This window comes from Protomyctophum bolini (assembly GCF_963924005.1).
Source record: "Protomyctophum bolini genome assembly, chromosome: 11".
In the NCBI taxonomy this organism is placed as follows: domain Eukaryota; kingdom Metazoa; phylum Chordata; class Actinopteri; order Myctophiformes; family Myctophidae; genus Protomyctophum; species Protomyctophum bolini.
The window spans coordinates 33,198,975-33,214,334 of NC_137872.1; the positions used below are offsets into that span (position 1 = coordinate 33,198,975).

The 15,360-nt window shown below is 41.6% G+C and overlaps 1 protein-coding gene across 1 annotated transcript; it reads right to left on the bottom strand.

The window, feature by feature from the left end:
* Positions 1 to 7,313: 7,313 nt before the first annotated feature.
* On the bottom strand, positions 7,314 to 14,239 carry LOC308323422 (tripartite motif-containing protein 16-like; the record flags this gene model as incomplete). The annotated part of the gene is made up of 7 exons (XM_080775153.1): positions 7,314 to 8,688; positions 10,730 to 10,789; positions 11,363 to 11,522; positions 11,889 to 12,137; positions 12,799 to 12,894; positions 13,106 to 13,486; positions 13,994 to 14,239. The coding sequence occupies 7 exons, from the start codon at positions 14,237 to 14,239 to the stop codon at positions 8,171 to 8,173; spliced, it is 1,710 nt and encodes a 569-aa protein (XP_080631279.1). The 3' UTR covers positions 7,314 to 8,170.
* Between the last annotated feature and the right edge of the window lie 1,121 nt (positions 14,240 to 15,360).

Consider the following 15,360-nt stretch of genomic DNA (forward strand, 5'->3'; position numbering starts at 1 on the left):
GTGAGCCGCTGCACATGCACCCCATCTTGTGGTATTTCACCACGACTTCACCTTTAGAATATAGGCACATAAGGCTGTTAGAAATCTCATCCGTCATTGCAAGTAGAGCATGTGGAGCCCAGTGTGACTGAACTAACGTGTGAACGGAGTGTCAACTTGAAAACATATCACACCATAACTTCATCGTCAGCACCAAGGTGTAATATGTTTTACGCTCAATTACAAGGAAATGTAGACATCACAACTTTCAACTCCGATGACCTTTTACTATAGTTGCTGTCTGGCTAGTGACAGCTGACTATATTCTAAGGTCATGCACAGGACCCTTTGCTCAGACAGCTTTATTGGAGAAGCTTAAGAGGTTTCAAAGTCGATATGAGACATACATATCAGTGATATTGATACATGTAGATACTTTATGCTCTGAGCTGTGAATATGTAGGATAACTGAGTGGTGCATTCTGGGCCAGTGACTGAAAGTTTTTATAAATTCTTATTAGAGCCCTGGACAGACAGGAGCCCTATTTGGGTCTCACAGAATTTATCTCAGTACAACTGTACAACTGTGTTTGCAAATTAACATGTCGTTAGCTTAACTGATATAACACGACGCGTTGTCATCTTTAATATCTGTTTTGGTCGGCAAGCGACATGTTAGTAGAGTAGACCTAACCGTCGCTTGCCGAGATTGGTGTTCGTGGCTTACTTTACATAATTGTATCCCGTTTTGGTTGTGCATTAATTTTAACCTGAAAACGTTGTGAATCTTCTAACCCTTAAGCTGATTTTTATGCTTTTTTCAAACGGATGTTTGTAACGGTTTGTGTTTCTGATTGTCCCTGTACAGTGGATGGACGTGGATAAGGAGAACCCTGTACACATGATCTAGCACATGATGGGGAAGGGCAACGTACACCAATAAGGTAATGTATTTATTTAAAGTTTAAATAACTCTGATTCTCAACCTTAATGTCACAGACCCCAATTTGATACTGATGTTTTTCCAGACCCCATGCACTGCAAAATCCCTTGTGTTCATTTCTGACTGTGAATTGAAACAAATTGTGTTGTTTAACTTTAATTGGAGTCGCATACCTCTAACATAAGGTTCCCTTTTTTATAATCTCTCAGTTCAGGACCGTACTACACTACATGTCAACAAGGCCCTGGATACTAGTGTTCACTCAAGAACACACAGGATGATCCCTGGAGAGAAGCCTGTCACCTATGTAGACACACTGCATCGTGACAGAAGAGCTAAGGACACTGCAGAGCGCCTGACGCAGGATAGGAAGGTGTGGAGAGCATCCATCCTGGAGTCCCGAGTACGTTTTTGCTTGTCTGCACTGTAGAAATGCATATCATCGCTATCAGTATTTGTATATAATTGTTATCAGTATTTGTATTATATGTTTTTATAGAGCTTGTGACTAAATAATTACATTGGATCCATTCCTGAAAAGTAACAGTTTATGTTATAGACTTACTGGTTTCCACCCTACAGTGGAAATATACACTCTGTATTGGTCCACTTGGACCCTTATGGAACCAGTGATTTAAACTAAGATGCCAGTACTACAGTTTAACTTAAAATAACTTGAAGAAGAATGGGTTTTTGACTTTTTCCCCCTTCTCCTTCTCAGAGGACTGTTGTTTCAACCAAAACAACAGTAGAGGACATTGATGCAGGAGACTCTGGTGTACCATGGGTTGGGTACGAGGTCAGGGAGAGAATGACTACGCACTGTAACGGGCACCTGAAACCGATGGCCAACAAAGTCACAGTGACACAGGGCACAGCTAGGAGTGGAGAGAAGCCTGTCACCTATGTAGACACACTGCAGCGTCACTGTGACAGAAGAGCTAAGGACACGGCAGAGCGCCTGATGCAGGATAGGAAGGTGTGGAGAGCATCCATCCTGGAGTCCCGAGTACGTTTTTGCTTGTCTGCACTGTAGTGCATATCATCGCTATCAGTATTTGTATATGTAATTGCTATCAGTATAGTATTTGTATTATATGTTTTTATAGAGCTTGTGACTAAATAATTACATTGGATCCATTCCTGAAAAGTAACAGACCATTTTATGGAACCAGTGATTTAAACTAAGATGCAAGTACTGCAGTTTAACTTAAAAGAACTTAAAGAAGAATGGGTTTGAGTCTTTTGACCCTTTCTTTTTAATGAGCTGATGTATTACAGGTTCAGTCAGTTTCACCAAATAAGCTGCAGCTTGTTGGTGTTGCTGCCATGCTGCTGGCCTCAAAGTACGAGGAGGCCCAGATAGACGCCACTGGGATCAAGGAGTTGGCTGACATCACCGACAACAACTACACGACCACTCAGATTAGACAGACGGAGCGGATGGTGCTAAGGCGTCTCAACTTTGAGCTGGGCCGGAGCCCGTTGGCCTTGCACTTCCTCAGGAGAGCACCCAAGGCTGCAAACGTGAGTCGTTTTTCACTAACATACAAGGTGTAGTGATGAGACTTGACAAGTGGTTAGATTGGATTTGTGTAGAAAATGGCAGATTTATGTCACCATTTGACAAGCTTGTGCATCGTCTATTTACCATGATCGCCGTGTTTGCATATGTTCAGACTGAAGCGCAAATTTAGAAAATGGTTATGAAAGACATTTCAATCAATCAGGAATGTGGTTCAAATTTGATCACAAAAAATTTGATTTAGTGTTAGTGATTAGTGTTCACAGTCAGACTTTATAAAGCAAATGATTGTTTAGGACATTTACCAGATTTGGGCTGACGGTGTGCCCTCTGAGATCGCTGCTGCTTCACTGTGCCTCTTCCAGCTGCTGCTGGGTGGCCTGCCATGGGTGAGTTTAATAAAATCAATAAATGTGTTGGCTTATTATAGGGTATGTGTGACATCATCATACCCAGACGCTATGCAAGAATGCCTAGTGGCAAAAAATTACTTTCTGGCCTTTACAACCCATACATTCAAACATGATTGCATTAAACATAAAACTACATTAAACTCACTTTGCCACCCACTGTATGTATGCATGCGCATAACTTATATTACAGATGGCTAGCTTCACAATTTGTCTTGATTAGAGTTGTTTTTCCTTGGGTTGCAGACTAGTACAGAGCCGTAGTGTACCGCATATGATGATCCTAATGATTGTTTTCATGTGTTGCAGACTTCGACACAGCAGCATTATGCGACATATGTTGAGGTTCACCTGAAGCCAATAATGCAGCACATCGCTAAAAAGTGGCACCTGGGTTAAATAGCCCTGATCGACAAGCTTGCGTGTTGGGACCTTGTACACTGTACAGCGTGTTTGTATGTCTACTTGTCATGTATATATTTGTTTGTTGTGCAAAAGACAATGTAACATTTATGTTAATGTTCTGTGTACCATCAAATGTGTATATGTAAATAGCAATTGTCTCGTCTGTAAATATCTGAATTATCAAATGTGTATATGAGCATTGTATGCAAATTTTGTAAATATGCATTTTGTAAATACCCATTAATTAAATTATCAGTTTTAACCATGAGAATTGTGTCTGACTCTTTCAGTACTATGGCAATGTTTAAAAAGTGGCACTGGGTGTAAAATACATCCATGAAACTTCCACCTACCGGTAGTTTACTAATGTCTCTTTTTTTTAAATCAGCCCTCAGATTTATCATTGTTTTTAGACATCACGTGACGTCAGTGTACATTTTTGAATCTCGCCCCTGTAAAAAAATGTAATTCTAAACTAAAATAATAACCTTGCTCAGAATGCTGTTTCTTAAGTCCAGAAGCCTTGGAGCTGGAAACACTTGTTCCCAGCTCCAATGTGACCTCCTACACTGAAAGTCACACATGTGCACACGTGCAGGAGATAATTATCCCTACTTTACAGGGATTTCTGGAAATGTCATGTACATACCAGCTGCTGCCGTTCAGTACAGCCCAACGGAAAAGGTGGACTTTGATAGGGTCTATTGTAAATCTTAGGCTTTCCTTTTTGCAATCCAAATGCAAAGCTAGTCTTTAGATTAGACCATATGGCATGATATGGTCATGTTTTTATTTTTGGCGTTTTGAATGAATGGCGACTGTTAATGTATTTGAATATATATATGTATGTATGTATACTCCTATTTTACTGCTGTAGTGCCGAAATGATTTCGGCTCGTCAGAAATTTTCAGTAGCACCGAAGAGCCGACTTTAGGACGGTACCCCCCCCGCCCGAACCTCAAATGACACATTGTAGGCTCTACAGAGCCGAACCGACTTTTATTCGGCTCTGACTAAAATAGACTATGAATCGCGCCTAAATCTGGTGTCCGTGAGGTCAGATCATGATGTAGAGTTGCTGGCCGGCTCCATATATTCAGATATGTCAAACCATGTACAGTATATGGCTATCCAGGGTTTGATGAGGTCAGTGTCGTGATCTCTTCATGGAGATCCAGGTGATGATAGTCAGCTCCACATATAGGACATTCACTTATAGTCATTTTGACTAGTTGCCTAGTTTACTAGTGGACTAGTTGTTTTAACTGTACCTATCCTATTATGTAAAAAATTGTACATTTAAAAACTCTTAACTAGTCTAGTACCAACAAGGTCGACTAGTGGATTTACTAGTCGACTAGTTGCTTAATGCCCTATAGCTCCACATATGGAGATCAATGTGTTGTACCGACTTGGTTCATTTGCAAGTTCGAGTAGCGGCAACCACAGTGGTTGCACTGACAACCATATATGGAGATCTAAGGGTCGCCATGATGTCACGTGATGTCACAAGGCGTGACCATATATGGGGGCGTGACACAACGAACACACCAGAAATGCAGGTTTTCATAGTAAATGTGACATATGGTCGCAAAAAGGCTGGATCCTCCTCAGCTCAACATCACACAGCTTCTTCTTCATCTCTTGACCAAATAAAAATCACACCCGTGTGAAGTGAGGGGCGCTCTTGTACATCATCATGCATCATCTCATAGGCTACTGGCCAATCAGAATTCCTGTTGCCACAAATTTACGTCATATTTGGCGGACAATTCACAATTGACCTAATTTCTCCTTTCATTGTCAATGGCAAATAAGAGACGTGTGGTGACAAGATTTACATCATATTTGGCAGACATTTGACCTAATTTCTCTTTCTCCTTTCATTGTCAATGAAATATAGGAGGGGCAGTGTAGCTCTCTCCCTAGCCCTGGAACATGACTGCCATGATGATTATCATGACAGTCATGACGTAACTTCACCCTATTTTTGGCACTCGCTGCATTTACAAGTTTTCCGTATATATAAACATTCAGATTTCAAATATAAAGTACTCACATTTTCTCCCACGGGTGTTAGTTAGTAGCAGCCCAAACGCTAGCACTGCTGCATCCCGCGTTGTTTAATAAAAAGCATTTTTGTCCGAGCGCCCCGGCTACTTTTTTCAAACGGGGTTCGTTTGGGAAATCCACAGTTTCACAACGGGAGCGCACTCGCCTATTAGTCTGTATTGGCAGGGCGGTCAGAGTACCTATATCGAACACACCGAGTGCCACCCTCCTCCCGACCGATAGGGGCGCGTAGTTGAAAGCCAATGGGAAAATAACAGCTCGGATAAAAATGTTTTTTATTAAACAACGCGGGATGCAGAAATTCTAATCGCTGGATCTGCTACTAACTAACACCCGTGAGACAAAATGTGAGTACTTTATATTTGAAATCTGAATGTTTATATATACGGAAAACTTGTAAATGCAGCAAGTGCCAAAAATAGGGTGAAGTTTCGTCATGACTCTCGTATGAATACGAGAGTCATGAATCATGGCTACTCTCTCCCCAACAATGACGACACACAGGCGATAAATAATCAGCGAAGTGCGTTACGATACAAATATTGATCAAACAAATGTAGAAACACATGTAGAAATGCGCGATGCGCAGGTGAACGAGTCCGTTAAAACAAACGACATCAAAGACTAATCTAACGTAAAATACCTTGTTGGCCGCTTGTTGTGAAAAGAGGTTCTTGATGCTTGTGTGAGTCCTTAGAATGTCTCTGACCATTTCTCCTTAATTTCTGTTCCTTATAACTTTATCAGTGCAAACGTATTACACTGCTGCAAGTGTACTGCTTCCGAAGTTCCGTGTGTAGTAGACCAGAGTCTGTATGAGTGACAGAGGTTTGTACCATCTGTGTGCAATGTCAGGCAATCATTGTCAATCAGTCAATCAATCATGGTCCAGTGTTGCTACTGACACAGGGAACTTGTTTCTGCCTCAGAGTTATCATCACATGTTTTTACATTCTTAACCTCATATGAAATCAATTATGGACAACATATTAATTATACATCGTGAAATTGCTATGAATTATGCTTTATGAGCTTATGACCATGAATTTTTATATTTTAGCCATTTTAAAGTAAACATTTTAATAACAGCACTTACAGGCAGAATACTTGCGCTCTGCTTGCGCAAGTAACTAGAAAAAGTGCCCTTCTGGGCACAGGTCTCCACCAGGAGGATAGGAGAGTGTGTGACAAATACTTTCCCCAAGGCTTTGTAATCCAGTTTAATGGTGTTGTACATCTGCTCTTTGTTTAAAGATGATTGGTCTCCATCCTGTGGACTTTCAATGCTACTGCAGCAACTGAGATATAGGCTACCAGTGTACTTTCTTGCCCTTTTCATTATTGACAAGCTCCAAAAGTGGTATGTGGTATACCACTCTTTTCAAAATGGTATACCGTTTTGAAAATGAGGTTTTATACCACCCCTGGGTGCCACAGGCACACCGTTGCTCCCATCCGCACCAAACTTGGCAGTAATACTGTTCAGGGGTCTACCCGCATTTTGAAAGACGGTATAACCATTTAAGCCCCAGCCCCAGACAGTGGTTATGGAGCAATAAGTAGAGAGGTTTCCCTTAATTGTTTATTTCATGGTATATATGTACAATCTGATGTGGCTAATGTGATGATAGACCACTGAGCAGTTATTGCCAAGTTTGGTGTGGTAGGGTCAAATTACACTATACACTATTACACTATTACAGTTATTGGCATTGCACTATTACACTATTGCACCATTACACTTATTACACTATTAGTTATTGCACTATGACACTTATTACACCATTACACTATTACAGTTATTGCACTATTACACTATTAGTTATTGCACTATTACAGATATTACACTTATACAGATATTACACTACCAGTAAGTCGCCTGCGGGCGAGAAGCGCATCCGCCTGGGTGGGGTGGGGCGTCAGATCAACAATGGAATGAATTATTTACTGGCCATATATGGAGTGTGTCTTGAGTGTACAGGGTTTGATGAGGTGAGATCAACATATGGAATGTCAGAACAGGTCAGCTCCATATATGGAGATCTAAGGGTGGCAGCGGGGGCAGTGTCTTGAGTGTACAGGGTTTGGCCCAGGTATGGCCGGGCCTTAATTTTCAGCCTGTTGAGAACTCTCAATGGACAGGCATCAGGTCAGCTCCATATATGGAGATCTAAGAGTTTGAGGTCAGATGTAGAGTTGCTGGCCAATATTGATGACATCAGGGATCTCCATATATGGGCTTAATATTGATGACATCACGATATTTGATGAAAATTCCCCCTAAATAATCCCAAAATATAAATTGAACTGGGGACCCCCCAAAATAATCAAATTGAACTGGGGACTGCCCAAAATCAAATTTGAACTGGGACCCCCCAAAATAATCAAATTGAACTGGGGACCCCTCAATATAATCACATTTAAAATGAGAACCCCGCTAAATAATCATATTTGAACTGGGGACGTGACAAGCACTTGGCATTGAGGCTTAGTTTGAATCAAAAATAGGTTTGTTTACTGTTGAGATGAGAACACAATGTTCCACCCCCGGAGTCCTGCCCCACAGTTTAGGAACCACTGCATTACAGTACATTAAGTGTAACCAATCTCCACAGACTGACAGAGGACTCTGTAGTAATATCAACAAGATAACGGGGCATACTGTATAATGTTTGTCTGCAAAGAAATGCATTGAGTGGAACACAATCAATTGATTGATTGATCATGATTGGCACACATCATTCTTAATTCTTAATATCTAGAATGGAGAATCAAATTAAGAATCACAAAGTTTTCAACAGAATATCGTCATCAGTATTCTTAACATTGTTTGTCTACCATGTCTTACACAGCTCTGCTGTATCTCCATAGTGCCATGGGTTTATCCCTGGATAGAGAGGTTCTGTGAACGTGGTTTGAACTGTGTGGAGGAGGGTCATTGTGTCAGAAACACTGTAGAAGGACAGACTACCTGCCTTGTGATCCAGGTACACACCCACTCTGGAGGAGGAGAGAGGCCCTGACACTTTAGTCTGAACACTGTTGTGTCTGAACATGTAGCCTTTACCAGAGCACTGTAAACACCACGATTTATCATTGTATCCAAACCAGATGTGTCTGTTGATGTCTTTATAACAGACTGCTATATCAACCCCGTAACCACTCCTCTCTACTTCCCAGTAACGACGTTCAGACAGACCCTCTGTACACAACACCTGAGCGGACACAGCAAATCTCTCTGCATGATCAGGGTAAGGTTGTTGTTGTCGCGTTAGAGTCATCTTCCTCTTCTCCTCTGACAGGGAGAGATGTTTGTGTATTGTGTTCATGTCCAGAGACAGAGGATAGGAATCTGTGAGAACACACGACAAAAGAAAATCCAAACCTCATGAACCTCATTGTGTTGAGAGTTAGGGCTCCATTTGTCACCGCGAAACCCCTTATCCCTAAACTTCTTTGCCTTTTTTACTATTTTGCAAAACATTTTTGAATATTTAAAATGGCCAGTCTACAAGCTCACGACCTGTCAATGTAGAGTTGAACTAGGATAAGGGGGATAAGTTTAGGGATAAGGGGTTTAGCGGTGACGAAAATGGAGCCCTCAGGCCCTCATTTATCAATCGAGTGTAAAATCTGCCACAGATTCGAGTGCAGGTTTCGTAGTACACCCACGTCGCCACGGCATTTATAAAGTGATCGCAAACAGCTGATCCTTCCTTAATTTCGTTCTGACGTTAATAAATGTGACGGCTGAAATCTATCTGGCACGCCCTATGAAATCAAGCCTCGCCCTCGTTTTTGCGACTGAACACATGAAATACGACCTGTGGGAACCATGGAAACCATGGAAAAAAGGTTTCTCCCGTGCCTTGCCCGCTTCACGCACCTCTCTCTCACACACACACACACACGCAGAAGCACACGCAACTTGCAAGCCCACTGGTGTCTTGTTAAATAAAGAACGTCGAACACCTGCATGAATTAAATAAAATTGTAGGCCTACCCTGTCTGTTTCCCTCTCACCTCGCTTGCCTTGCTGTCATGTCCACGCATGCACGCATATACATGACACATCGACATCGCATCGCCATGAATGGAATTAGTTTGTAGGCTGGCCTATATTAATTTTACCCATTCGTGCTCAGTGCACGGCGAAGACTGCGCACTGCTGTGATATTAAAGTCCTGTAGGTGACTGCCGACATGATAGCCTAGCTCTCTCATACAGCATGAGAGAGGCTATCATGTCGTCAAGGCAGTCATAATCAACGTTTATGTAGTGATTTCTGATTTGATCATTGATGAACGAATCATAAACATATGGATGAAGGCTTGCCGCTTGCATGTGTGTTGGCGACGCACGCCGCGGTCCCGCGATCCTCCCGAGCCCCGAAAATGATCTCGCTTTTATCTGAACTGTCAAAACTGTCTAAGCACTTATAAATGGTGAATGATTAAGCCCCTTACGCCTATAGCCTGCTAGTACTTACTACAAATAGGCAAGCTGTATGCTTGTCACATGTCACTTGGAAATAAAGGCGTGCAGTCCATTCATGCCTTTAAAAAAATAATAATATCATAATCGCATATGCCGCATCACCGCGTCCGCATGCGCTCCAAAATCATCTCACAAGTGCGCTCGCATAACAAGGCCAGTAAAGCAGTGTTTGATTAAGCACAAACTAATACATTGTGAACATGTTATATTGTTTTTAATTGCGCGATTTTAATTACTTGTAAAGTTGGAAATCTCTCTTTTGTTTTTTACATACACATACCGTTTTATATTAACATTTTAGGAGTGAAAACATATGTTTAGATGCCTGTGACAGTGTCAGCAGTTCAGACAAGACTGCTCCGCTTGTGTACGAAAGAAAAACAGCCAAGGAAAAAGCGTAAGCAAGCTGCCGACCAGACGTGGGATTTGAACGTTGTCACGTTCAATTTCAAGCTTTGGCGGAAATGGTAAATGTCAAAAATGTCGGCAATTTCGGCGTGCACCCATATTTTGGCGTACGCACGGTTGATAAATGAGGGCCTTAGTCTCTCAGATCAAACTCACTAGTAGGGATGCACCGATATGGAAATTATTGGCCGATACCGATGTTTTTAAATAACAATTTAGCCGAAATAATTTATAACAAATAAATCTTAAAATTTTCATAATCTACAGCTTGGTAGGATAACAAACACGCCAACATAGCCAACGCAAAATGTATGCTTATCAACAACGGATAAATATCAGCTACTGCCATCGGTTAATGTTAGTTTTCTTTCGCGATACCGATATGTTGCCGATAGATCGGTGCATCCCTACTCATCACTCAGAGCATTCAATTACAACATATCAGAGTGAAACTTCAACGTTCAGAAACAGCATCAACATGGACTCACATTGTAAAAAGTCCTCCCTGATCCGAGGCTCCGTCGGATGTGAAACATCAACTGCACACACTGGAGACACAAGAAAACAGTAAACGTCATCATGGTGACATACTGAACGGAAGTTCCAAGGGTTTTGTCAAAACGTTAAAGCTATTATAGCTCGATAGCAATAATTGCTAATAGCTATAGTGTTTGTTCAGTAACAGCTGTCTCCCCATCTCTAGCTAGCTCTTTAGTGAAACAGAAAATAAATGTTCAGGCTGGTTACAAATCCAATCAGGAGAGAGAGAACTCCTCAAGATTATCCAATAACAAAAATATAATGATGATGATGATGATAAATAGTTCATTACTGTACTGGGTGATATAAGACACAGGTCCTACTAATTTAATGTCCCCCATACTACAGTATAGGCTTTAGTAGCCTTCCCAGACATACTTCCACCTGTTTAAAATCCATTCAACAGTCCTGAGAATCCTGAGAGTAATATTCTTACTTAATTCTTACATTTTACTGTCCAATCTGACAGACAGCCAACCTGTGTACCATCAGTCTGTTCTAGTTCAAATATCTCCAGTTGCCTTCCTTCTGGCTTCATCCATCCATGTTTACCATGAAAAACAAACACATTTAAATCTCACCTCTCTTTGATATCTCTGGCCAAGTTGTCTTCAGGATGTTGTCTAGTTGGTCTCTCAGTCCAGACACGACATCAGTCACGCCTGTGAAGGACCTCAGAGGGCAGATGACCACACTGGGTGAGACTGGAGAGCCACTGGAACTGGAGAGAGACTGGGAACTCTGGAGAGAGACAAGTACACCAGTTTAGACAGGGATGGAAGATCACTAGATTAGTACATTGATCACAATTGGTGGCGTTGAGCCGATGACCTTGTTGTTCAAATGGTAAATACTCGCGCATGTACACACACACACACACACACACACACACACACACACACACACACACACACACACACACACACGCACGCACGCACGTTACCTTGGAACAAATACAAATTGTATTTCTGTTCAATGAACAAAAATTTCACATACAATAATGCAACGTAATGTAGTTAGTATAAAATAATATGATGGAGTGGAATGAAATACTGTATGAAGCCCATTGGTCCTAAACGAGTCAAAACCAAAGTGTAAAAAAGCCACCTGTGGAACCTGAATGAAAGTGAACATGTCATCAGTGTTGGACTTGGACAGCTCCTCCAGCTCAGCATGTCTCCTCTCCAGCTGCTTCAGGGTCTCCTCCAGCTGACTCAGGAGAGCCTCAGTCTGAGCCACTGCAGTCTGCTGCTGATCTCTGATCAGTTCTTTGAGCTCACTGCGTCTTCTCTCAATGGAGACCATCATCTCACTGAAGATCCTGTCACTGGCCTCCACTGCTGCTTCTGCAGAGCTCTGCTTAAGACACACACAGACAGACACACAGACACAGACACACACACACACACACACACACACACACACACACACACACACACACACACACACACACACACAGTTTGTGTTGTCAAAATGTTGGACAAGGGTCCTCCAGGGCAGTAGTTCTCAAACCTTTTCATGTCAAGGACTCCCAAATGAATATGCATTTGTCCCCGGACCCCCCATCTGAAAATATTTTGTGCCATACAAGATTTATGTTGCTAAAATGTTTATTTTTTTATAATATTTGTTTTATTTGGAAAAAGCAATACATAGATAGCATAGATAGCATTTTTACATAGGACACAAGTGCAATTCCCAAGATTCTTATTTATTTATGCTAAAATGTTTCAAAAAGATATTGCATATCACGTTGAGATGCATTGTGAGCTTGTAGATCGTCAATTTTCAAATAGGCTATTTATATTTATTAACACATTTTTGGGGACCCCCCTGGAACCGCCTCATGGACCCCCTGGCGGTCCCCAGACCCCACTTTGGGCACCACTTCTCCAGGGGGTCCCCAGAAAATTGAGCTCTAATGCTTTAGACACAAGTCATCCACATACATGTAGCATCACCATCTTTCCTCTCTCCACAGTAAACACAAGAACAACTATTATCATAATCAGCTCACGTTCAGGGCCTCCATGGCTTGTCTCAGGTCTTTCAGCTCCTTCTTTTTCTCCTGGATCTTCTGCTTTACGTCCTCTTGACTTGTCACCAACTGTTTCTGCATGAAAAGTTATCAACCCCTCGGTTTTTTAATTGGGTCCAACATGTGTGTACTTCATCCTTTAACGTTTAATACTTTTTATTGTACAACACGCTGGTGTATGCTTTTAATGTCTCTGACATGGTTATTTAGTCTAGCTTACATCTTTAAAACATGATCCATGATCCGTCTTATATGTCTAATTGTCTTTAAGTGATCGTGGTGCTACCTGTTTCTCTGCCTTCTCTGCAGCAGCTGACACCGTGTCATGGCCCTTGTGTTCATCCATGGTACACAGATAGCAGATACACTGGCCGTCTGTGCGACAGAACACCTCCATCAGCTTGCCATGAGTGGAGCACATCTTCTCCTGCAGGTTGTCGGTGGCCGGGACCAGCTGGTGCTTCTGCAGCACAGGAGCATTGTAGTGAGGCTGGAGGTGAGTCTCGCAGTAAGAGGCCAGACACACCAGACAAGACATGAGAGCTTTGCGACGTCTGGCTCCGGCGCAGAGATCACAGGCCACGTCTGCAGGACCGGCGTACAGCGGAGCAGCGGAGGAGGCAACAGGAGACTGCTGAGCTCCTGTACTGCTCAGCTTCATCACCACCTGGAAGTAAAGAGCGAAGAGGAGGGGAGGTCACTCACGGAGGACAAATACAACATCATGGTGATAAACACAGTGAGAAATTACAGGTAATTTCACCGTAGTAACAATATCTGAACACTGTGGTTCTGAACTTTGCATTCCATAAAATTGATTGCTTTATGTTTAAAAAAAAGGTGCAATTTAGCAGACTGTAAACAGACTGTAATGCTACATTTTTGGGGACCCCCTGGAACCGCCTCATGGACCCCTGGGGGTCCCCGATCCCACTTTTGGAACCACTGGTTGAACACATAATATCTAAATAGCATTCTTAGTATTTATGGACAAACAATATAGCCTATATTATTATCAACATCAACATACAATGTGGACAAGTAAAGTAACCATTATATGTGCATAGTAGAACTACAATCTATCAAAACAAACGGGCAACAAGGAGTTTGCCAACCTAGCCCTGTAGCAGAGAATGTAGTTTAATATGTGGTTGTAATTTGTAAGGTCATATACCTCAGCCAGCAATGTATTTTTCCTCAGAACCGGTCTGGGACTGTAGCTCTCTCTGCACTGGGGACAGCTGTAGACTCCAGTCTCCTCATACTGGTCCCAGTAACCCTCGATACAGCTGCTACAGTAACTGTGTCCACAGTTTAGACTCACTGGTTCCTTCAGAAGGTCCAGACAGACAGGACAGCAGAACTGCTCCTGGTCCAGCTCACATCCCTGGTGGTGGTGTTGTTGTTGTTGTTCTGCCATTTGACAGACAACCACAGTCGCACTGACTGAGAGAAAACACACTCTGAAGAGAGACTCATTGATTGATTGAAATAAATGATGTGAATAAATGGATGAAACCAGAAAAAGCACAAGCCTTGTTTACATCAGGGTCCTCCATTTTCAGAATTCTTCTCCCTTTTGTGTTTTACGGCAGATGGAAACCAGTTTTTGGTGCATTACCGCCACCTTGTGACCCAAAACTGGAACCGTATTACGAAAATTGAATGGGTACAAAACCATAATTAAATTGTTTGTAAGGGTCAATGTAAGTAATTCAATATATGATCATTGATAACCCTTCCACATTAGTAGCTTTCTCCATATTTATCATTATCACACATTTCGTTTTTTTCACCGATGGGTGAATAGAATGGGAAAAAAACCAAGAAATAAATAGGCTAGTTATCACCATGAAACGTATCCACACTTGGTTACTTACATGAAGACAATGATGTATTGTAGTACAAGTTTTATGAAATTGTACAGTTACTGTAAATGCCCGAATTTGCTTTCCAGAATCAAAATCGGAAAATTAGATGAAGCCAGAGTGAACTTTCTTATTTCATTTTGTTTACATGTTAGTCAAAGGTTTTAAACAAGGGAATATTCAATATCTATCCATCTCCACTCCATCTGACCTTTGGGTCCCCACATTGACTTCCATAGGACTATACATTTCCACATCATCATCTGGTCACATGAAACAAACGCATTAGTTCATTTTGACTTGATGTGTACAAAAAGGTAAAACACAAAAAGAAAACTAGAATTTATACTTAGGCCTACCGGTATTTATGGAGTGATACAGATATTGAATAATCCCACAATTAAAACCTTAATTGACTCGAACATGTAAACAAAATGAAATAAGAATGTTGGCTTTATCCAATTTTCCGATCGATTAGATTCTGGAAAGTTATGTAAATGTAAATGCATGCATATTTTCCTATATGCCTATGATTCCTAATTTGCATATTTAAATGTACAATTTCAGAAAACTTGTAATACAAATCATTGTCTGTCAGTAATTAACTGGGTTCTGTCTGTCTGTGGCAGACAGACAGACAGTGGCACTGTTGAGCAGCCTAAATAAGGGCCAT